The following is a 25,022-nucleotide window of genomic DNA, read 5'->3' as shown; positions in this document are numbered from 1 at the left end:
GAGGGAAGAAGCTCTCCCTCTCCCAGGAGGCTGGAGGCAGAGCGGGAGGCAACAGGGTGCTGACACCCACCTGCCATCTCCATATGAATTTCCCCAAAATTGGGGCTGTTACTTAAGGCAGGGGGAGGCCAGGTTGAGCAAGATGCATGTCTGGTAGCAAAACTGCAACTTTCCAGCAAGAGCAAACACTGCTAACGTTTCCCCAAGCAGACTTGAACATAACAACTAGAATATACAGCAAATTGGTGAACATAAACAGCGGGCGGACAAGGGCACAAGTCTGCCATGATGTAGGGGTAGGGGGACAGGAGAGCAGCCTGCAACTTTGTAAGGAAGAGAAAAGAGCTGGGATGCTGGTGGAAACACAGGGAGGAAAAAGATTAATAATTTCCATTGAAATAATGGTTTAATTAACGCCCACGGGGTGGCTGGGTGCTGCTGCTGCTGCCTCCCGCAGCGTCTCGGCTTGGGGGGGGGGGGGGGGGGGGCGAGGAAAAACAAGGGGGAAAAAGGGAAAAGCAGAAAGGTGTGTAAACCCCGGAGGAAGGAGGCTCGGTCTGTGTCCCGGCTGCCGGGGCGGGGTGGGAGCCGGGCCGAGGCGGGCCGGTCCCGCGTGGGGCGGTGCGGGCGGCTCCCCCGCCCCGTCCCGTCCCGGCGGCCGCGGGGGGGGGGTCAGTGGTCGCGCCGCGCTCCGGCAGGTGGGTGCTGCCGCGTGGGGGGTGCGGGGTCCCACGCGTGTCCGGGGGCTGCGGCCCAGCCTGCCTTGCGGAGGGGGTCCGGGCACACGCGAGTGGGGCGGTGCGCTGGGTTGGAGCCGCCGTTTCTAATCTTATCCACCTCCACGGGGCATTTCTGGTACCGTCCCGCTCTGCCCCAGCCCCCGTACGGATGCCAGGTGCATTATTCCGTATAGCTGATATTCTTTGCATTAAATGGCAAAACAAAACGGCAGGGGTGGGGTGTGACGTTAGAAATAAATAACTAGATTGAACCCGCGTTGGGGCAATGCCGTCACTGCAGACCGGGGATCTGGGGGAACAGCATCTCCGGGACTGACTCTGCGCCTTTGCACTTTGTTTTTCAGGGCTTCCCACTCGCACAGCCCGGCCATGGCACCCCCTGCTAACGCGGGGCGAGCCCCCGGCCCGCCGGACGGCGGCTGGGGCTGGGTGGTGGTTTTCGGCGCTTTCATTTCTATCGGCTTTGCGTACGCCTTCCCCAAAGGCGTAGCCATCTTCTTCAAAGAAATCCAGGATTTCTTTGGCACGTCCTATAGCGAGATCGCGTGGGTCTCCTCGATCATGTTGGCCACGACGTACGGTGCAGGTGAGTAAACCTGCACCAGCCCCTGCGGCGCGGTGTTGTAAAAGCAGAAATAAGTCAGAAATCTCCGCTCCGGGCCAGCGTACAGGGAAAGCAGCAGTGTCCATCTGCACGGGCACTATCAACAGGTTTATTGTCTGATCATGTTGCCAATGTCGTTCAGGGAAACAAATCATATGTGGAGCCTAAAGGGGCTAAAGGGCAGTTTTTCGGAGATAAATTGGTGTTGGTTGGGATTTTCAAACAGGCCTGGTGCCTTCCGAATTCGTCTTTTGACCCCTCTGGGTGCCTTTTTGGCCTGTGGGGGACTCCAAATGCCTTTGAAAATGTGGTCTGTGACCAGTTTGGTGCTGACATCCCCTTTATTTCAGCTGGGTTTGCAGCACCTTCGCTGCTTTTCAAAATAGGGCTCGTTTCACTAATATGGGCAGGGTGTTACGTGGGAGCTTTTGTAAAGGGGTGCAGGATCCTCTGCGCACCAGAGGCTGAGCTGCACGGTGTGTCCCACTGCTGCATCCCCTTCCCTGGCCACGCTGCCAGCCGCGGGCTGGTGTGAAATAGCTGGGTCTGGGTTTCAGCCAAAGGTGAGCGTGGAGTGGAGCAATAAACGGAGTAGCTGCTTGTTTATTGTGGCAGCATATAATTACAGCAATGAAATTGCCAGAGATAATCATTCTTATCAGTTGCAGAGCAGTGCATATAACTTCGCTCTTTTTTTATGATTTTGATATCACTTTCATGACTCAATGAAAAACTTGGGCTGCCTTTGATTAAATCTGCAATGGGAGGTAGACAGGAACCATGCTTTGTAATTGCAGGAAACTTCATCAATATTTATCCTGGCTATTAAAGCAATTCTGAAAATATTCTTTGTTTTTAAAAAGGCATTTTTTTCCCCTTAATAATGCCCTGTAGTGCTTTTTGGAGAGCGCAGTTGGTAATGAAAGTAAAGATGCTTTGTAAAGGTTTGTAAAGTGGAAGTGATGCTTGAATCAGAGCCTATTGTAATCCACTCTGTTGTAACCCTCTGCAAAGGCTTGGTCCCACGGAGGGTAGCTCTGTGAGGGCTGAGTTCCTATTTGAGAACCCACAAATGGAGCACTTTGAGGGCAAAATCCAAGCAGTGATTTAGAAAGAGAAATCCTCCGCTTAAGCCAGTGCCGTTGTCCCAGGCCACCCCCTTGACCTCCCTGATGGGATGCTGAGCCTGAGCCCTGGGGAGCAGTGCGGCTTTGGGATAGATTTCCACTGGGGCTTGTTACTAAATGCAGAGAAAAGCACTTTTGCCTCAGCTCCAGCAATATCAATAAGCAGTCTGCAGTGAAAAGGAAACAGTCGGGCTCTGAATAGGCTGAACAGGAGCAAGTGGGTTGTGGTAGGGGAGGGAAACACTGCCGTGGGGAGGCAGGCAAAAGGACCACTTATCATTTAGATGCTACTTAAATGTTGTTTTAAAGGGCTGGGGTAAATTATGTGGAATGTCTCTGAAGCAGTCAGGTGGGAAAAAAAGGAAAAGTAGGCAGCCCGTGCCTTTGGCGTGTTCAGTTGCCTACAGATGAGTGTCTAGGAAGCTGCTGTTTGGAAGTCAAAGAGAGATGGCTAATATGTGGTACCAAAAGTATGTTAATGAGTGGAGGCTGCTGTAAGTTTCATGGTCTGGTACTAAAATTAGGATATCACTTATTGGGAAGGCTGTGGTTGGGGTTTTAATATAAGTGAGTGTGCTAAATGTGTCCCATGGAGAGCAGGGACCGCTGCTCTCCTGATGGCTGGGTCCCTAACACGTTTCTCTCTGTCCTCCCAGTAGCTCAGGGCATCATACAGTGCAAGCCTTCTTCCTGGGGAAATGCTGTTTCTTCCATTGCGCTCAGTCTTGGGTAGATGTTAGCTGGGACTCAAGGCACCGTGATGATGATCTTATGATTTCAACCACCATCATCCCCAGTGAAGCAGTGGGAAACCCTGCTCTGCCATGGGGTGAGGGGAGACCTTGATGGAGCGGCCCCAAAAATCATGTCCCTTCGCAGACTGCCATGTGCTGAGGCGATAGCCCATCGCCTGTCCCGTAACGCTGCAATAAATGCGCCACGGTAGCTACCTGTAGGCTCCCTGGCTGCCTCTGTGGGTTGTTGCCATCTGTGCTTTGTTTTCCAATAAAAACGTGTCCCCCCACCCTCTGGTGTGGAAGAGATGCTTCGTGCCTGACCGTGACCAAGTGAGGAGCATGCTCTGCAGATTAACCCTGCGCCTGCCAGCGCCTGAAGTTGCTCACAGGGGTGTAGATGGGGGCCTTGTGCCTCTCGGGGTGCAGGTCATGGCCAACAAGCTGGCGCTGGAGCAGGTGGAATGCTGCTCTGATTGCCTCTGCCTTCCGCGTCTGCAGACTTTCCAACCCACCTTCTTCTCTTTCTCTCCAAGTGTTCAAGCCAGTGCCGTGTGCTCTGTACCTGGGATGTTGTAGTGGATTTTTATCCCAATTAACTGAGCGTCTCCTGCCTTTTTGCAAGGAGCTTTAACTTTACCCTCCCTTATGCTATTATACAGTAATATGGCGATGATACAACTGGGCACTGTTAGACTTAATTGCAGGTGATTGTACCTTTGTAGCTTCCCACTTGCTTTGCAGTTGCTTAGAGTTATGTCCATTTAATAGTCCTCCCCTCCTCTCCTCTGCTCTTGAATAAGATTTATGCTTGTTTGATCACCCCTCTCTCCGCAGCGATCCAGGCTGAGACGCCGAGTCGCTCCGTGGCTGCAGACAGGGCTGCGGTGGGAATTTGCAGAACCTGGAGCAAATGAAACACACGTGCCCAAGAGCGTATTTAACACATCTAATTTGATTGATTAGGCATTTAACGCCAGAGCGGGTTTGACTTATGAACGACTTCAGTGATTTGGAAATTCTCATTAGAAGAACGGGGCACTGGCTCCTGTGAGCTGCCAAAGTCTTGCTCTGCTGCGGTGCCTGTTCGAGCTGTTAGGATGCCCGTGCGGCAAAGCTCGATTTACTTTGCTGAAAAACTAGAAAATAGTTTAACACCGGATTTTTGCTAAACTTTTCTGAAAAAAAGACATTCTAAATATGCCAAAGTAAGCTTTTGACGTAGTCCTGAGTAACTAGTAGAGTTACTAAACCAGGTAATTATCGCCTTGGCTTGTCCATTCCTTCCCTTCCTTTCCCAAATCAGTGGCGAGGCAGAACTGTCACAGCCTGCGTGGAGGTGCAGGGGCGGGTGGGCTACAGCCGCGCAGGAACCACGCCGGGTGCACTGAGCGTCCCCGACGCCAGGCGTCAGGCCCCGGGTCCTGGGGGGCTGGAGGGGCCAAGTGGTGCATTTGCTGGTGTCAGGCGTGGGCATCACAGCCACGAAAGGAAAGCTCCAAACTTGCCTCACTTCCACCCCTTCCCCCTGCTTCAGCTGCAGTGATTTGGAAGGTGGCCATGTAGATCAAAAGCTTTCCTCAAGAGTGCACAGGCTCCGCTGTTTGCTCAGTTGGCTTCAGGGAAAGGCTGTAGCATCGCTGTCCCCTCCCCGGTGTTCGGCCACATCTCCGGGCTGTGCCGTGGCTCTCGGAGCCAGGACTCAGGGCAGCCAGGCTGGCATCCCAGCACAGGGATGTCCCCCGCTCCCGTCCCCGGGAGCTGAGGGCAGCCTTGGCAGGGCGCGGAGGGGCTGATGCTCTCACTGACAACAGCTTTTGTTTGCAAACCTCCTCAGGAGACAGTCCCTCATTTCCTTGGCACGCTCGTTGGTGTGGGCTGTGCTGCTTACTGTGTCACAGAGCTTATGTTTGCATCTCGTAAATAATGCAAATGAAGCATATTTTCTGAAAATGCTCGCATGAACTAACCCAAATCTCTACTGGAGTAGCTCTGTTGACTTTGACAGCATGGATGCGGATTTACAGTGACCACCTGAGGCTTTGGCTTGTAGCACCAGAGCAGTGCCAGTTTTTCAGACTAAGGCTGAAAAATCAGCAGCCGAGACTGTTTCTGCCCTCTGCTTTTTGCTTAATTCCCCTAGGAAGCTGTTTTACACCAGCCGAGGCTCTGGCAATATATATTGCAGAAGTTTTAATGTATCTTATCCCCCAGTTTCTTAATCTGAACTAGGTTGCAGAAAACAGTTCTGTCACTGTAATACAAGTAGTAAAACAGATTAGTGTGCAGTAAAGTAGATAGCCTGGACTTTATGATAGGGTACTTGTAGTTCTCGCCAGTGTTCATGTTCAGCAATTCCACGCTTCCAGTCGCGGAGGGCAAACCGGGAGATGGCGAGTGAGGAGCACAAGGGAACATTGCTTTTCTCTGACCAAATCCTGCAGGGTGAAACCCTGTCAATCTGATAAAGAAGGATTTCTGTTTTGCAATGTTTCTACTTTTTTTTCTGGTCGTGTGCGAAGAGCTCGTTCCTTACCCCAAACAGCAAAAGTATTACGGAGCAGAGTCTTTGCTGGTTGTAAAGAAAAGGAATCAGGATCTGTCCATAAGGGACCAGGGGAGATGCCACCATCCTTCCCTAAAGGTTTCTTCAGCGGCAGCTCAGCTCCCAGGTATCAGGCTCCGGGGGTGACAAGGACACACCAACATTGTCAAAATGTGGAGCATCGTAGGGCACCCGTCGTGCTAATGCATGTCCTTGGCAGGGTTTCCTTTTGCAAACTGCCTCCTTGGACTTTGCTATGCCAACACAAGTCCAAGGCTCCCAAGGTCTTGCCTCATGGGCAGGGATGGGTTTTGTTCAAGGAGACAATCTTAAATAATATAATTGCAAAAACGAAAGCCTTTGGCCTTCACGCCTCCTGACTTGGGCCATGTGCCTGCATCGTGCTCACACCACCAAACTGAGCTGCCCTTTTCCCATGTTTAAGGGTGACACATTTCAAGCTAGGCCACAGATCAGTCCCCAGAGATAACTGTTACCCAGAGAAAGCAGGAGGCAATTGAGCTCCCAGGAAAGAAAAGATAAGCAATATTAATTTGCTAGTAATTTAGTTGCCCTATTCAGCATCAGGGGAAGCAGCCAAACATTCTAAAAATAAGAAATACTGATGCTACTAATTTAATAGCAGCAATGTTCTTGTAGCTGTTACAGTCTCCTCCAGGGCTATAAGAGAGGTAAGGATCGTGGGAAGAAGTAATGTCTTTGATTATAGCCAACTGTTAGAGTTTGAACAATGAGCCGGCTTTCTGGCACGTGTGCCAGAATAGAGAGAATAATTTAATAGCTAGGACAGTATCTGCATTTTCAGGGTTTTTTTTTATGGTGACTGTGTGTCCAAAGCGCTCCTTTCATCACTGTAATGGAACAACAGAAGTCATCTGAGTGAAACTCAGAGACCAGATCCTGACACAGAGTCATTTCAGCTGATAAGCTCGAATAGCTGGGGCTAGAGCAGGAGACATGTGACCTTTTTTCCCCCCTCATTTTGAAGAATCTCACTCTTTCTTTTGCAATTGCTGTGCTGCTAAGCCTTGTGCATGTTTGTATACACTTTGTAGATGTAAATATGTGCTGCTTCTGTTGCCCCTTCATACATAAAAAGCTAAGTTGCATCAGGACCATACATTGTTTTTATTCAGTATGTAGTGCCGTGGAGTCTCAGTCTCAGTCTCGCTATACGCTGCTGTAATACTGTCCCCAAAATCTCCAGGGTGCTGTTCTTATAGATCCAAATTTCTACTAAAATTAGAGAATCACCTTCTGTCTGTTTTGCAAAGACAGGAGCAGAGAGCCACCTTTTGCAAACAGAAGAAAAATGAGAACGTTTCTGAAGCAAAAGCCTTATCCTGAAGCCAGCCAGTGTTTATTACTCTTGTTATTTATTATTTATTGTTTTGTAATTGGATGAAATGTCTGAAGATTTAATTCTGGAGATGCTTCACAACTGAGTCTTTTCTCCAAAGAAACTTTCTCCCAGAGCTCGTAACTGCTTAATAGAGCATCTGCTAAAGCAGCAAGGAAGAGATTGGGAAGTTGAAAGTCGACCGTTGACCTTGAACATTTAATCCAAAATTTTATAGCTGTATTTTATTACGCTGCTAGCATGATAAATTGCAGTGACAGGTTTAGAAAGCACCTTACAACATGCAGTGGCGTAAAGCTATATTAATAATGAGTTTGATTCTGCAGTTTTTAACTTAATCAAAACTGCCAATGTTCTCTTCTGGTCTAGTCCAAACTTCATCAAAACCTTCTCCGCCTCCAGAAGACCTCACCCAGGGCTCTCCACCCATCCCAAGTGCTTGCAAATAGTTGTGAAGTACCACAGCACTACAATGGGAAACTGAGGCACGGGAAGGGAGATGTGGGTTTTTTTCAAAGACAAGCAGCAAGTGGGTAACAGAGTCCAGGCCAGGCTTCAGGAGGTGCAAGCTCTCTGCAAGCCAGTTTTGGCTCAGACATTGCCTGATATGAAGGACGTGCCCTGACTGGTGGAGGCTTTACCTGCTAAAAGCTCGGTGTTGGGGGTGCCTGGCAAAATTGTGCATTGCTCAGCATTTTGCAGTAGATTTTCTGTGTGTGAGTCCCAAATGGCTGGGCAGGGGAAGAGAGGTGTTTGCATGAGAGCAGGTTGCCTGTGTGGAGCATCCTACGGGGCTGTTGTCCGGTTTAAGAAATAATCTCGGCAAGGCACGTGTCCTTTTGCAGATACTGAGCTCATCTGCTGTTGCTACTGTTTTCATCCCCTGCTGCTGAGAAATGAGCTGCCGCAGCACGTGCTGGGGCTTTTTCTTGTACTTTAAGAAACCCAGAGCCCCAAGCCTGTGAGTTCCCACACGAGTGGCTTCACTCCTACAAAGTGAAGGGGTTATCCTTGTGAGTTATGCTTGGGTGGTTGCACTATGGGCTTCCCATCATTCTCTATAACTTGGCTTAGCAGAGAAATAAAAGAGTCAGTACCTGGGCACGGATTGCATTTGGAGATGCTCAGCCCGTGGGGATGCAGTGCGGATCTGCGGTGCGCAGCCGGCTGCTCGCTGGTCTTTCCAGGGAATCCAGCACTTGTGTCCTCTGGTCCTGTGTTGCGTCTGACCACCCCGTGGGATGCCTCAGTTACCTGCGGGTGTTTGAAATGACACGAGCACCTTCTTCATCAACCCTTAGTGCTGAGTGAGGGCTACGAGAGAGGAGAGGGAGAGGAGGGGAGGACAGGCAATATTTGCAGTAATGTATCATGCGTCAGCTCTCTCTGCTTCATAGAATCGTAGAATGGTTTGGGTTGGAAGGGACCTTTAAAGATCACCTAGTCCAACCCCCTGCCATGGGCAGGGACATCTTCAACTAGATCAGGTTGCTCAGAGACCCGTCCAACCTGACCTTGAATGTTCCCAGGGATAGGGCATCTACCACCTCTCTGGGCAGCCTGTGCCAGGGTTTCACCGCCCTCACTGTAAAAAATGTCTTCCTTATATCTAGTCTGAATCTACCCTCTTTTAGTTTAAAACCATTCCCCCTTGTCTTATGACAGCAGGCCCTACTAAAAAGTCTGTCCCCAGACTTATGTGCTTACAGCGTTGGTTCAACAAAAATTCTCAAGCTAGGATTTCCCTGGGCATGCGCTTTTCCACCTGGGTCTTTTGTGTAGGCTGAAACAAAAGGAATATCTCTGTTTATCCACAACGGATATCTGGCATCCTGCCATCGTGGCCCAAGCCCAGGCGGGTGCCCCCTGCGTACCCGTGGCTCAGCTGCTCAGTGCTGGACTTCATCCTTTTGCTTATTGTCACCACCTCTTGGAGTCCCACCAAAAGTCAATCAGCTTCCCCGTGTCATTGAAACAAGACGTCTTCCCACGCTGGGGCAATCCCCGAGGTAGCAGCACTTATGACCGTGGATTTTGTTAAGAGAGACAGGTGAGGAATGATTTGATTTCCATAATGGATGGTGCTGCAGATTCATATACTTCTCCTGACTCTCAGAGAGCACTCAAGCCCTGCAAGGTCACCACATATGTGCTTATATTTTTTATTTTTTTAAATAGCCCTGTTCTACTTAAGAGCAATAATAGCACTCTAGGTTTAGGTGAAATATTTCTGTGTTCGTGGACTTGGTCACAAAGCTTTATCATTTCGCCCTTCATTGGAGCTAGCAAGGTCACCAGGCAGCAATAATAGAGATGTGATAGACTTAATAAAAACCGAGATTAATAAGAACTAGGAAGAAGAAAGTGAAGAGTTTTGGTTGGGGGGTTGTTAATGCTTCGCAGGCAGGTGTTAAGCCCAGCAGTAAGTTATAATCCACTCCCCCAAGTGAGGTTCAAACATGTGAAAGCTCCTTCCCCCGGTCAGTAGAGCATGCATTTCATGTGCTGCCGTGGGAAGGAGGGTCAGAGCGTTGATGCCAACCTGTCCCGCAGCATGGCAGCTTTTCTGCCCCTGGATGGCTCTCCAGCCTAACTGGTCTTTTGGTCAAAAGGTGGACAAAGCCCTTTGGAGAGCATGGCTAGGTAGGGGCCAATTTGCTTGTAGAGGAGTGTGTTAATACCGGTAACGAAGGGCTGCTGATCTCAGGGAGTAGGTGTTTCAGCTGCGTAGGGAACTCATGTTCTGCAGCGAAGGGATAAAAGTCTGTGGTCCTGCCAAAGCAAAAGCTTAGCTAAAAAAATTATGGGAAAGAAATTAAAAAAAACGTGAAGTTGTGACCTTCTGAAGGTCAGCGGCTGTGATCTGCTGTGGGTGAGATCCGAACCAGCAGCCCGGGGAAACCACTGAGCGCAGGCAGCTGCGTGCTCGGCACCTGCGACGCCATCCCCTTGCAGGAGCCGTTATTTAATTGCCTAAATACAAAGTGACATGAAAGACCTTGGCTCCAGCCCCCATTTTGGAGCTGCTGGCCTGTGGCTTCTCCGTGCGCCGCAGGAGCAGCGTGTGTCGGCTGTGTAATCTGGAAATTGAAATGCCGAAGCACTGATCAGATAAGATTGCTGGATAAGGAAGAGGACGCTTTGCCTTTCTGAAGGTTGGGCCTTGTCTGCTTTGTTTTTCTTCTTTTTTTAACATCAGGATGCTGCTGTGCCAAATGCATGTGTTTCTGACGGGAGGTCAGGGTCCGTGGCTTCCCAAGGGTGTGCCTGGTGGGTGCAGGGGAGGGAGGGCTGCCGCGGCTTGATTTCTGCACCAGATCATTACACCCGCTGCCTTCTCAGCTGGATACGGTGCCAATCCTGCCTGGGACACTCAGCACCACAGAGCCTGGACCAACCAGTTTGATGACCGAGTAACACGTGTCCAGGCAGTCTCTCCCATGCTTGGCTTATGCATCTCACAGGGGTTGAGCTGAAACTGCAGCCATTGCCCCCTTTAATGTACAGGCCATTTTCCTCCCCTGCGAGGAAGAAAGAGAGGCAGGTTCTGGTGACGGGTTAGCTGTTGGAGCTGCTTTTGCATACGCTGGACGTCAGCCTCCGTATTTAAAAATGATTATGTGCAGTGCAAAGTAATACTAACAGAAGGCACCAGGGCAGTTTAGGGGTGGACAGGTCTTTGGAAGCTGCCCTTTGCGGTCTGGCAGAGGGTATTTGATAACACGGCTGTCACCTGGGGAGTTTGCTCGCTGCTGCTTGTCCTCCAGCACTGGCGTGCATGGCCGTCCTGTCTCCAGCAGCACTGCCTGAGGAAGAACCAGTTGTGTGTGGGCTCCTCAGCCATTGCAGGTGCAAAACAAACCAGCTGAACCAAGCAGTTGAGACTATTAATACACTGCACTATTACCAGGTACCAGCAATTCTTCTTCTCTGGTGATCTGGAGCAGACGTGTGCAGGGCTCATTTAGCATGGGTCAGCTGGTGAGCAGCAGTTCTCCAAGCCCTGGTGACAAATACTTAAGAGCATGAGCCACCCAGGTCCTTGACCTTGGACTTCTTTTCTAGCGAGGCAAAAGACCGAAAGGCTGCAGGTTTTAACCTTCTCATCCCTTCCCCCTGCCTTTGCCACCCTGTGTTTTCTCAGGCCACCTCCCTTTCGGGCCGTGCATCGTTTCCAGGTGCTGATTGCCGGCGCTGATCCCCTCGGGAGGTTGGTGGATTCTGGCAGCGTGTTAATAACGCGGGGGCACTTGCTTTCATTTGCGGGCAAATGAGGAGGTTGCTCTGTTACAATGGGCTGGTACCCTGGTGGATAAATTACGAGGCCAAAGGCAGTGTTGTTATTCCACCGAGGGAATGAGATTATTACTGAGGAAATTGCAGGCCTGCTCCTGTCGTTGTTTTACTACTAGTGTAATAATAGACTTTGTTTTATTAGTATAAATGATTTCCCCCCCTTTCCTCTCAGATGAGTACGCTCCGCTCCTTCTTACGTCCCCGGTGACTCCATAGTCAACGCCAGTCATGTCGTTCCTTGGTATTACCTGTGCTTTCACAGCAGTTTGGAAAATATTAACTATCTGGGCAGTTCTTTTGGTGCTGACCGATGTCCCTGCACAGTAACAGCTCTTTAGAGCCCCTTGTCGCTGTGGAAAAGTGGGAAAAGCTGAGCTGCACGTTGCAGCCCCAGCGATGGGGGCACTGGTGGTCCCAAATCTGCCAGCAATGGGGTCCATGCAGTGGACTGTTTTAAAGTGTTGCTATTTTATCATCTGCGTGGCCATCAAATGGTCTTACCAGCAGACGTATGATGTTTGCAATGGCTCCGTGCCACTTTACACTGTCAGAAGGTCAGTCTTGTGAAACCTGGAAAAAACCCACGTTGCATGGAGGCCTCTGGGTTACAAGGTCCGGCTTTCAGGGTCTCAGCTCTTAGCTGCTTCTCTGAGAGGAACAGAAATATTTCAGCAGAAATTCATCCAAGCCAGGTTCCACTGAAAAGGGAGAAAACTGCTTCTGTTAGTATTAGGTTAAAAAAAATCAAGCTAAAAAAAAAAAGACAAACCAAACTTTACAAATAAGGGATATATATATGGTCAGAGGTATGGGAGAGAAGAATGTTTTAGTCCTTTTTAAAACTACATTGGTGTTTCGCACCAACACTGGAAGTTTTGCAGCTCATAAAAAATTCATAAGGCTTATTGAGAAGAACAGAAAGGCAATTCAGGTGTCTATTTTTTGAGCACTGTCATACTTGCAAGAGTTTAAGCCAGTCTGGATTGGTATTTCTTGTTAAATGCCAGCTCTGCGTTATGATCCTGTCTGGATCATAGTTCAGCGGCTCAAAAAGAATAAATGACAAGATGGCCTGGCTGTGTGGAGGAGAAGAGAGGAGAGTCCAGGGTATTTTGCATTTTCTTTATGGTTTTACAATCTCCTCTTCAGGGTCCTTTTCACTTCTGCAAACACAAAACTCAAGGTGAAAAGTAATTGGACAAGCTAACAAATGAGTTAAGGCTTGCATTATTTCCCACCGGCGAGTTCCTGTGTTTCGCTTGCCACCAAGATCAGCTTCTTTGACATGGCCTTTCATGTACCAGCTAACAACGAATGGAAATCTGCCACAGGTATGAGAAAAGAGAGGCTTTATACAGGACAGGCACTAAACCAGCATGATTTATATGGGCTGAGGATAGTGCTTTACATTACATCAGTCTTCCAGGAGTGCCATGATCCCAGCAGCATCTTTAGGGGATATTTGGTGCGAACTGTTGCTCTCCAGACTGCAGTTTTACAATATGCACCCTGCTCTGCAAGAGCTTGGGGTATAAAACAAGGCATTTCTGAGCGGGCTTTCCTTGCTCTGGATGGTGGTAGCTCCACTGGAGACCGTGTCCCCCAGCAGTGCCCTGCGAGCCAGGGGAGGTGCAGAGCCACAGGCACAGCTCTGGGCGAAGCCAGCAGCAGGATGAGGCTCAGCATCCCGCTGTGCCCTCCGCTGTCTGTGTCATCCCCTTGCGATGGATGATAAATGATCCTGGAAGTTCGGTGGGAGGGAGGAAGGCACTGGCTGGGTTGTGGAAGGGGCTGCCTTGTTTCCTAAGGCTGGGTGGAAATGCCGTCCCTTCCCGCAGCGAAGCACCAGCACTCCTGTGTCGTCAGCCTCGTCCTTGTAATGTATTGGGGTGCAAGGGGGGGATTAAATCTTACTTCTAATTTCCTCATTAGAAGCTGCGATGCCGCCATGGTGGTGGGGTTGTGGGGACAGCGCTGGCTGGGTGACACTAGCCCCAGCTGCTCTGGTCCCTGAGAAGCCATGGGGGGACACGCTCAGCAGCTGAGACGGCTTTTGCTCCTTGCCATGACTTTTCAGGGACTCTGACAGCATTCGTGTGGCTGCTTCTGCAAGGTCTAGCCAGGTAAATGGCAGCTTTCTTAGAGCTTTGCCAGCTGTTTCTCTTGCTCTGTCCTCACCTGATTCTGTAAATTAAGAGGCAAAAATCCCCCCGCCTCCTGTTAGCTTCTCCTGCCGTTGGCTCGCAGGAAGGAAGAGGATGATTTAGTTTGGGTGCCAGGACAGGGAGCCTGTGGTTCCTGCACGTTTGACCAGGCAGGTATTAGCAAGTAAAGGTGCCTTGGGACCTAAGCTGCACACGTTACCGTAATTGGTTTCTGTGTGGTAATATACAGTATCTTTATTCTTTTCATGCAGGCTGAATAACTGGTAAATGACAGGTCCCACTTTTCAATTCCACCATGTTTCCAGGGGCTGTCACACTTTTAATTTTTGCAATAGCTGCAAGCAAAGCAGTAATTGTGTTTCCTATTTCCCACAACTGTGGTGCTGGCTTTGTTGTTCTCTCTTCTTAATTCCTCTGCCCTGACTGGAGCTATTTGATGTTTTCCGAAGCTCCCCAGAACACTGCTGTTAAGGTTATCTAATGCTTGATGGCTAATCAGCCCCCTATGAGAAGTACAGTATGGGCAGCATGTGGCAAAGCAGGGCAGGAGAGGTGCGTTTAGATCTGTTGGGTGTGATGCTGATCTCTGAAGACATCTGGGCAGGGTGAAGGTGGACGTGTCTGTGCTTCGTGCGCCTGCCCAAGTTGGCAGGGTCTGCGTGCTGAAGTGTGCACAGCTATGTGACACGTTGCGTGCACCGGTTTCTGCCGAGAGATGGGAGAGCTTTTGAAAAGCTGCTCCATTAAAGCCTATGGACGTTTCTGTAGGTCCAAATGACTTAAGTGGAAGTAATTTTGGTGATGTGATTTTGCATTTGCTTCAGTGCATTTGAAAGGTCTGCTCAGGACTATTACAAAACCTTCGGCCTATGAGCAGCAGCTCAGGGAAGTTTGGTTTCCCAACTGTTTTGAGGCCTTGGGTTGGATTCTCTGGTGTCTCATAAAGTGTAGGTCTAGCTGATGCTTTGCCTGCAGGTTGAGTGCTCATCATGGCCTTCGCTGTGGATTCTCAGTGGCTGGAAAGGTTTAGTCGAGATGCTGTGCTCCTGTTTTCTCCTCTAACTGGCTGCATTTAACATCTTAGAGGTTTCCGACCCTCAGTCCTGTGTGGGTGAGGCTGGTCAGAGAGATCAAACGCTGTCACTCACAAGTGTGTGCTGTGATCCTGTACGCAGTGCTCCTTTAGCAAAGCAGGCTCGCAGGACCTGGACTTAAGGTTTCAAGGTGTGAAGGAGAAAGGTTCATGTTGCTTCTGAAGTTCGTCACAATTCCCTGAGAGCTCAGCCCAGCCCAGGCAGATAACGCCTTTGAGACCACAGCTCTCCCACCCAGACTGCAAACAAGCGGGACTGGTCATCCCCCTGTAAAACTGATAACGCTGGGTACAGCAGATGAAGGCTGTTTGCTGAAGGTCGCGCAGACCTGCTGTAAAGCATTGCTGAGAGATCACACAAGACAAGAACAGGGAGCAACTGCAGTCTCGTGGCTTAACAAGAGATCACTGGGAAGTTGGGATGTGGATGAGGACACTGCACGTTCATGGAGGGTGCCCCAGGGGCGCAGGAAGGGTGCTCTCATTTGTAAAGCCAGTGGTTGGGATACGAACTTTTGCTTTCATCCGCTCTAGCCTCTAACCCAGGTTGTCCCCATAGCCAGGAAGCAGAGCAGAATGTGTCCCACCCTCAGCCCCTTCCAGTTCATCATCTGCTGTCGTGGTCCAAACCCATCCTTGCTGATGGGTGAAGCCAATACAACAGCTTATGGACTGGAGTGAGAGGGACATGGATCCGTATTTCCCCTCTCCCAAGTGGATGCTGCAAGAGTGGGACATATGTGAGCAGTTTGTTTTACTTCTTATAGCAGGGTCTTCTCTCCCCAGGAGCTGCCCTGAGTCAGAGCAGGAGAGGGGCCTTAGCAGGAATCTTGTGGGCTTTAAATGCTCTGCTGCATGGTACAACATCCTGTAGTCTTAGGACTAATGTGAAAGCCCTCTTCCAGCGGGAGAAGGTAATTGAAACCACATTTTCTTAGTTGAGTAATTAGATTGATTCTGGAGAAACGCGGACATGTGGAAAATTGAAAAATGGAAGAGCTGCGTGCCCTTAGGCTGCAGATGAATGTGTTGGTGCTTTTCCGAGGAACACTGGCTCGATCTGTTGAATTACAGGACACGCTGAGACCAACTCAAGCATGATGCAAGTCCAAGCCCTGACCAGGGGAGATGCAGTGAGAAGGGGGTCCCTTTCCTGCTGCGCTGATCTGAAATATCTCTTTCCCCAGAACTTCTCATTGAATTCTGTAGTGCTCTGTGCAGCAAAAGGATGCATGCATTGAATCTGGTTACAGGATTAGGAGAAAAAACTCTTCACGTAATTATACACTCACAGAAATTTTAATTGAATGGTGCATTCGATGGGACCAGCTCACAGGGATGCTGTTAAGACACTGCTTGTGTGTATTTCATCTATGAGTATTTTGACTTTAGACATCTAGTGGAAAGTATTTTACATGTTACAGATGTAACAATGGGCTTCATTCCCTAGATTAAACCAGTCATACCTGCTGGTTTTTATTCTTGCACATTATAACAGCTGAGAACTTGTTCGGATGCTGTCAGCCATGCTGAGGGGATATTGGGGTTTTTGGGTCCAGCTCCTGTGCTCAAGTGTGCCGTGGTTTGCAGGGTCTGGAAAGAGCTCTGGCACTATTTTTGGCTGAGATTATTTAAGCAGAGGTAAATATCCTACCAAACAGCTCTGTGGTGAGGTAGATCCCACAGTCAAACTCTTCAGAGATGCCTATAAGCTTAAAATACCCATTTCCAGTAATCTGTTTGTGGATGGTGTGGGCTGTGCGTAATGGCAGGAATAAAGGCAAACAGGCACACTGGGCTCCGAAACACCATTGCTGTGTGCTGAGTAGCACCAGAAGTAGTCAGGTAAGATAAGATACTAAATGCTGCCTGTATCCCCCTGCCTCATTTCCAGCATCATTTTTGCAGCATTTTGGTTCAGTTTTTTTGAGTCTTTTTCTTATATCTCAAGGCTTCACTTCTGGACCACTCTTTCCTGCTCAGTTTGCTTTCTCTCGTTCTGACTTCTAAGCCTGATCTAACTTTGGAGTTGGCTTTGCTTTGAGCAGGAGGTTGGTCCTGAGACCTTCAAAGTCCCTCTGACATATATTATTCCATGATTCTGATTTTTACTGGTCCTCCAGCTAGTTGAGACTACTATACACAAGACCTCCCTTCTTTCCTCCTCCACCCAAAGATGCTGGCATGTTCCACTTCCTCAGATTTAAATGCTTCCTTTCAGTGTGCACAGTCTTTGTTAAGCCATTTCCCTCTTTCATAATTTTGCAGTTCCCTGAACCACCTCTTTTACATAAATGCAAGACCAAACTGGTTCTTTTGAGCTTGGGCTAATCCATCATCCCAAACTGTTTCTACCTACATAGACTGCTATTAAGATTTAATTAACAACTGTTCTGCTGAAGCTTCAGTCCTGGTCAGCAGTATCGGAATTGCATTAAATAGAGGCATTAAAAATGCAACAGTGTTCATGATATGAGCTTTGTAATATGAACCAGTGCTTTGTGTGTATGGTTTAGCATTGTAATAAATCAAGAAGCTCCTATGCTGGGATCATGTGTTCACCTGATTTGTTGTTGCTGTTTGCCTTCTCTGGTGACAGTTTAAAGTCCTGGAGGCAGGAGCTGTCACCGACTACGCAGCCACTGTGTGACATGGGACATGCTGTCATCTCCACACAGTGCAGATCATCTTTCTCTCTTTTTCCATTTTCTTCCTGAATTCACCCTAGAAGCTGGCAGCAGCACCTCAGGGGCACAAATATTGCCGAGTTTTACCTGCTTTGTGTCAAACATGCCCTTCTGTCAGAAGATACCTACCTCAAGGACCGTTTTGCACTCTTTCTTCAGGTCCCATTAGCAGTATTTTAGTAAACCGCTATGGCAGCCGACCCGTGGTTATATTTGGAGGCCTGCTGTGTGGCATTGGGATGGTCTCAGCTGCCTTCTGTACCAGCATCCTGCAGCTCTACATCTGCGTGGGCTTCATCACAGGTAAGAAGAAAGCATCTCCTCTCCCCGCACTTGAGGTTCTCTTCTGTTGGCTTAGGCACCCACCCTTGGACACCTCAGCCAAACACAGTGGGAACCTGGTGAGATAAAAAGCTGGTGGGACAGGGGCCCTTGCTTGTCAGCTGCTCCAGATGGGCTTTAGCAAAGAGCATGTCCCCTGCTAAGCACCGTGTTCCTGGTTGAACATCGCGTGCGGGATTTTAGCAGGGGATGTGCTCTTTGCAGATGAGCGCTCTCGGCCAGAGGCAGTGGTGAGGATGGCCATCAGTGCCCTCAGCTCCCGATGATGTGAACGTGGGTTGACTGCGCTCTGCCCTGGGCAAGGCAAGCCCTTTGAGATACAAGTGCGACTATGAAGAAAGCACCTGGGTTCCTATATTACTGTACATTATCTTTCCTCTGAGAGATATACGAAATGAGATTTCAGGGGTTTGCTTTGGTTTACTTGCCCTTTGCTTGCTTGTGGGGTTAGGAGATTCTTTATCTGAAAATAATAACTACTAGAGTTGATTGAAAATGTGCAATATTCTCCATATTGAGAAAAAAATAAACTTATATTTCCTTATTGAAGTTATAATTTGAATTTTATGTATTGAAATACAAATTTCCATATTGGAAACTCAAATGGGAGAAGGCATAGGCTCAGTCCAGCATCTTTAAAGCCTGCAGGTGCTGGGTTATTGCTTTTAAAGGTAGATGGATTGGAGTTCTCCACCTGTGTGAGTATAGATGCTTAATTGTAAGCATTTTTGTTTGATTATTTTGGCTAAGGTACAGCTAATGTTTCTTCCAGTGCAGCTAGGACATCTGCCTGAAAACGTGACACAAGGAGTTCAAAATTGGGTTCCGAGGTTGCAAGGTGTATGTTTTAATGAATGTTCCCTATCTCTTTGCAGCTGCATTAAGTGTTGCTGCTTTCTGAACATGAAAAGTGCGAGCTCAACATTTAAAATCAATAAAACCAGCCACTAGCAAAGTAAATGGGGACAGAAAGTTTGTCATCCTCTTCTCCTACACCAATATTGCTTTATTAGATCTGTACAGTAGTGAATAAATCCCCATGTAGGATTCCCTCTCTTAAACCTTACTCTTTCTAAGGAAAATCACTGTAGTTAGATGAGATTGTGTTATTACTGAGTGCATAAATCTTGCAGATTCCTTGAAAGAGACTCTAGAAACAAAGCGATGAGAAATAAAAATAACCAATGTCTCCCATGGATAAATTCAATATTTATCGATGCATGAGCTTGCATCATTCCCGGCTAAACAAATGTCCTCTAGCAAGTTGACTAATGCTGGATTAGCACAAGAAAACCATAAATCCTTTGCTAAAAATACATGCATTTTGGTGAGCAGAAGGGCTCAGGCAAGGAACAGTGCTGTAGGAAAGCACCAACTCCTATTTTCAAAGGTACTTGTCTAAAAATGTGCCAGCAGGGGATTTTGTGCCTAACCCCAATGGGCCTAGGATTTATGAAGACCCTGCTCTTTTTTGGTCCAAATCTGGTCCGTTGTCCATCCCAGACAGTTGATAGTATGAGCTGTGCTCAATGCACGCATGTGACCCTCGTGCCAGTGACAGGGTACAGGGGCAAAGCTGCCCCGTGTCTCCCTCATCTTCAATGCCGTGACGTTTCCTCAGAGCAAAGCACATTTTTGGTTGTGTACGTCTTTCCTCCTGCTTGCTGAATGAGGGCAGCTGTATGGATGAGGTCTTAGCTAATAACCCATCATTTCCAGGCACGGTGCGTGTGTGACAGAGAAGGGAAGATGCTTGTAATCCTGCTAACATGCTTGATGCCTCTAATTACGCTTGCAGTGCTTTCGCTGGTCGGGCCTAACATGGAAGCGTTCAAGGGCAATTATGAAGCTGCCTGCTCATCATGCGGCTGAGACGGCGTTACTGTACGAGGAGAGCGACTTCTGTAAAGGCGATTTGCAATGACTGTAAAGCAACTTGTAAACACCACACTCTTTCTAGCCTCCTTCCTACTAGCCTGAAAAGGAAACAGCCTGATGTAAAAGACGGTGTTCATGTAATTTGCAGGGATGGAGATAAAAACGAGGTAGTTAGTACTAGGAGGTCCCCGCTACAATCCTGTGCCTTTGGCATATTAATAGAAATCTCTTCAGAAGAGCAGAGCGGGAAGTATCTTGTTTACAGTGGAGGGATTAGACACGGCAATCTCAATTGCTTTCTTGGTTATGTCTTTTTCCATTTGCATGCAGAGCAGGGGCCGAGCTCCGCTGTCGGAGGCAGGTCTGAAGCAGCTCCATCTTGATGGCACCGAGTTGTGGGCTGCACGAGGCACTTTGCATACCCTGTAAAACCCATGTTCTCTTCCTCACTTGTTTCCCTATAGCGCTTAGAAAAAGAAATGGGGTTTGCAAGCTGTCGATCTGGATAGATGCCAGCCTGGGTGCATTAAATAGGTGTTTAGGCATGCAACCTCTTCGTCAAGTCTGAGGTAGTAGCAAATTTCAAAGCTAAATACAAGGCAATAATGACTGGTTAGAGTTTAGTTCGATCTGTACCACTTAGACGGCCACAAAATAAAATGGGATCTAGGGTGAAGCATGTTGACTAATGAGACTGGAGTCTTTGCCTCAGCTGTTAATGTTGAGCATTGAAATACCTGGTAGGATCTTCCCTTGCTAATAAAGTAAGAACAAGATCAATAGCTACACAGCTCACTCCTGAAGCACCACTCATTTCCTTCTAATACGAGGGAGATGTATTTAATCTAGGGAAGGATGCTCCCTCTGGCACAGGCTTGCTTCTGTTCATGCAACACCACTGATAGGTCTCTCTGTCATATCCTTGGGGAGAAAATGTGGTTGTTTGAGTAACAATTTCAGCCATGGAAAAGCTGCTGTAGTGTCGAAAACTGGAATAAAATGGATATAAATATTTCCAACTAAAATCAGCCAAAAGCTTAAAGTAAATTGAAATTCCAGTCAGTCAATTTGAAACTCTCCAAATTTAATTAATGGGAAGAGCATGAGGTAATATTAAATTAGATTTGTCTGACTGGCAAATTAATGTTCACGTAATAAAAAATTTGAGTTGATTATTGGTTAAGTGGGTAGCTGGCATACAGTCTGATTTTCCTTCTCCACATGACATGTGGTAGGTCCCTACCAAAAATGATTCTGTGGAAATGATGGTTCAATTTCTGCCCTTACCTACCAGCCTGGGAAATATGGAGTTAAAGCAAACTCTAATCCACTGTGTTGCATCTTCTCAGGTGAAAGAAGATGCATTCCTATATCTGAGCACCATCAATGGTGTTCTCTAACCAAGGCTGTGTTTTGCCTCCGTAGTTCTCAGGTCAGCCCTCTCACGGGGATGGATTTGGCCCCTTATGCATTATGAGCAGGCTGTAATTCCCAAAGACATGCCCTACCAAATATATGGACTATCTAGAAAAGTTCATGCTGAGAATGTGTTTCATATCAAGACTAATTTTAATATGTTGCCATTTCAATTTATTTTTAATGTTGTAAACTTCCAAGTAATTAAAAAAAATGAATCTTATACTTGGCAAATATCATAATTTTGTATGACCGTTCAAACTGAAGCTATCCAACATCAGTTGAATTCTGCTGCATCAGTTGGATTCTACTCTATCAGCGACTAATGATAGTGTTCCTTAATTAATTTTGAGGACCTTGACCTTTCTAAATTCTCTTCTGTAAAGCAATATGCCTAATTATGTACTGCACAGTTAAACAAACTAATTATATCAACTAATGAACAAGAAAAAATCTGCATGACCCTATTTTCAGGATTCATGTTCTCTGGTATAATCACTTCAAGGATTACATTTCTGCTTTGTTCTAATGTGCCTCATTCTTTCTTGGATGATAGGGTGGAAAATATGTGGCATGATTTTTAAATGTCATTTTGGAGTTCTGAAAAAAATTTAACTTTTTAAGGAAATACTGCACATCATAGAAATGTTTGAAAAGAAGAGATTGTTTTATGCTAATGCTCTCATACAGAACCACAGAAAGTTGAGACCATCACAGCATTTGGTATCTCTGCCTTCAGATTTCACCTGTGCAAGAAAAGCTGGCTAACTGAATTAGCAATGCAGATTTATAATACCATTTATATATCCAAATGCAATAAAAATAAATTTTAATTAAAAGAAACACTCTAGGGTCCTCTTTAATTAGCATCCTCAGTAGCTGTTTTGCTGTGTACTTGCAGACCTCTTAATCTTTTGCATTAGACCTGAATTGCTCACACCACCAAATTAGCAGCGGCTGAGATGGGTGATGTTATTTTCTGTGCAGGTCTGTCTGCCCGGCAGCAGTGTTAGGTGCCCACCACCCATGGAAGACGGTGCCAGCCCCAGCCGCACGTGAGAAGGATGCGCTTTGGTGGTTAGCACTGTCCAAGCCAGAACAACCTTCCTCAAACTGGGAGTTGTCATTTTTTTTAATAGATCCATCCTCTTCTCCAGCAAGGCTGCTGTGTCTGGACAAAACCAGCCAGCATTCATTGAGGGTATAGTTTCAGTTTATTCTGAAGCAAACTCTTTGTGCTAGGTTTGCCATCCAAGAGATTTGCAGTGCAAAAGGAAGGGGTGTTCTCTGACCAAAAGTGTCTTTCTGGAGTCTGGTTACCCCAATGCAGCAGCCAGAAGATTAGGGATATCTTGAGCAAAGTTTGCAGCCAGACTATCATGTTGAAGACCCACCAGCAGACCCAATTGTCCATGAATTTGCCTAAAACAATGAGCTGAGGATAAACGGGTCTCAAATCTTCCTTGGTATATCTCAGATATTTTTCTCTGTTCCAGGATTCGGCCTTGCACTCAACCTCCAGCCATCGGTGATAATCATAGGGAAATACTTTTTAAAGAGAAGACCCATCGCGAACGGCCTTGCTATGGCGGGGAGTCCCGTGATGCTTTGCACCCTGGCTCCCCTCAATCAGTTCCTTTTTGACAATTTTGGCTGGAGGGGCAGCTTTTTAATTCTTGGGGCAATTTTATTAAACTGCTGTGTGGCAGGAGCCCTCTTCAGACCCATCGGGGCAGCCACAGCATCAGTGAAAACCCAGGCGACTGCGGAAGGGAAGGATGCTCTGAAAGAAAAGGTCACTAAGGATGCCATGGAAATGAGTAGTCCCGTGAACATCCCCATGGAGACCGAGACGGAAGAGGAAGGAGGAAAGGACTGTTGTGAAAAAATCAACCAGTACCTTGATTTTTCCCTCTTTAAGCACAGAGGGTTCTTGATTTACCTGATCGGAAACGTGCTCATGTTCCTGGGATTTTTTGCCCCCATTGTTTTTCTGGCACCCTATGCAAAGCACATCGGCATTGATGAATATTCAGCTGCTTTCCTCCTTTCAATCCTTGCTATTGTGGATATGATTGCCCGACCTACCACTGGCATCATTGCAAACAGCAAGTGGGTGAGGCCGCGGATTCAATACTTTTTCAGCTTCTCCATTGCTTTCAATGGCGCCTGCCACCTTCTGTGCCCGTTGGCTTCTGGCTACACGGGGCTCGTCGTTTACTCCGTGTTTTTCGGCTTGGCCTTCGGCATGGTTTGTGCCATGCTCTTTGAAACGCTCATGGACCTCGTGGGAGCTGCCCGGTTCACAAGCGCTGTTGGCCTGGTCACCATTGCGGAATGCTGCACGATATTGCTGGGACCACCTATTGGAGGTGAGTGTGTTCTCCTCCTCTGTTTCTACTGGGTTGTCACTTACATTTAGCCTCTTGCAAGCAGAGTTTGTAAGAAATGATTCTAAATGTGTTTTCTTTGCTTCCCACCCATCATTTTTCCACTAGTAATTGGCCAGGGAAGGCAGATTCTAGGTGTCTCCTCCAGCATTTCTTCTTTATGCCTTTCTGTGTAGTCCTCCAGTTGAAGTCAAGAGTTCGTAGAGTGATCTTCTAGTCCTTGATCCCTTCAAACACTTGAACTGAACTTGCAGAGCAGGACTTCGTGCAACGCCAAGAACCTTGCACTTCAGACAACTCCTCCTGTTGCAAAAGGCTGGAGTCCACCACAATTTAAGCACAGTAAAACACAACAGTTCTATGAAATCCTCTTGTCGACTCAAACCTAGTATTTGCTATTTGTCTCTAAGGCTCTGAGTACTTCCACTTATGGATTTCAGTCATCTCAGAGCATCTGATAGAATTAAGGCTGTTCCAAAAATTAAAAAAGGTTTATTTTGGATGGCATGGTTTGAAATATCAAAAGGCAGAGACCCTCAAATGTCCATGCTGACAATATTGAACCTCCAACAGGACTTACAGTCATCTGAAGATAAGTGGGAGCAGTGATCTCCTGTGATTTTAACAGCCTCCACTTCTTTTCCTCTATAGCATGTGCTCACTTCTTTTTCTATAAGGAACACACCATGTCTGGAAGACACCATATTTGAATCTGGCATTTGGCTCAAGTACAGGCCTTACCAAATCTGAGTTGGCTATTAATTAAATGACTTTATAGGTGACATCCTCTCAGTGTATAGATACCATCCTGTCTATGTGCCCTGTCCTGCAATTTGTGTTTCACCTGTATGCAAGCTTGAATAACTGGTTTGGAAACTGGTCACCTTTAAGTATGTTACAATGTTTAATTAGGTTGTGTGTGCTGTCTGTATTTGGATGTATAAAAGTTAAACTCTGCTAATTCTTTTGATATGACAGTATCATAATAAATTTAAAGAATGCACAGAAAGAAGGCAGTTTAAACCAATTTCCTGGATTCAAAACTGAGATCTGGCTGATACTCAGTATGACACATCTTGCAGAGCCCTTTAATTCTTCATATTACCAGGTAGCTCATACAGTGTGACAGAAGCAGCTGTATTCTCTTGCTGTCTTAGAGATTCATTGTTTAATTAATGACAAACAAAAGAAAATACAATTTTAAAATGACCATTTTCTGAATTATATAATTTTCTGTGTGGAAGATTAAGTTAATGACCAGAGACTGCTAATGAGGCTAAACCAGTTCTATGTAATAATCAGTAATATTAGTTTTGTAGGGTTTTCCCCACCATTTTAATAAGCAGCAAATTTATTGGTTCTTTGGCATTTTAATAACCTACTGCAGGGTTCTGCTTTAATGAACTAAGTAAATTGTTCCCAGTGTGTTTTATGACTTTATCTTATTCTCAAAGGAAAAGAGGCAAGACTATCCTACTGTTGAATTTTCCAATACTCTACTCATTAAAACTCTCATTGAAACCTATTTAGGAGACCTCTAGGTCATCCTGATTAGCAGAAAAGGAACAATTGTTGCAATTAGCATTTGGTTGATGTTTCACCAGTAACATGAAAAACACAGTGC

The 25,022-nt window shown here is 47.1% G+C and overlaps 1 protein-coding gene across 1 annotated transcript in view; it reads left to right on the top strand.

Moving 5' to 3' along the window:
• LOC142086109 (monocarboxylate transporter 2-like) overlaps window positions 1–25,022 on the top strand; it is a 53,170-nt gene that overhangs the window by 24,484 nt on the left and 3,664 nt on the right. The window contains exons 5-6 of the mRNA XM_075158677.1: window positions 17,532–17,675; window positions 22,505–23,380. Coding sequence (XP_075014778.1) covers window positions 17,532–17,675; window positions 22,505–23,380 — 1,020 coding nt within the window. The remainder of the gene's footprint in view (window positions 1–17,531; window positions 17,676–22,504; window positions 23,381–25,022) is intronic.

This window comes from Calonectris borealis, chromosome 10, assembly GCF_964195595.1.
Source record: "Calonectris borealis chromosome 10, bCalBor7.hap1.2, whole genome shotgun sequence".
Classification (NCBI taxonomy): domain Eukaryota; kingdom Metazoa; phylum Chordata; class Aves; order Procellariiformes; family Procellariidae; genus Calonectris; species Calonectris borealis.
The sequence above is the reverse complement of the archived record's forward strand: the minus strand, read 5'-3'. Positions and strand labels throughout refer to the sequence as shown.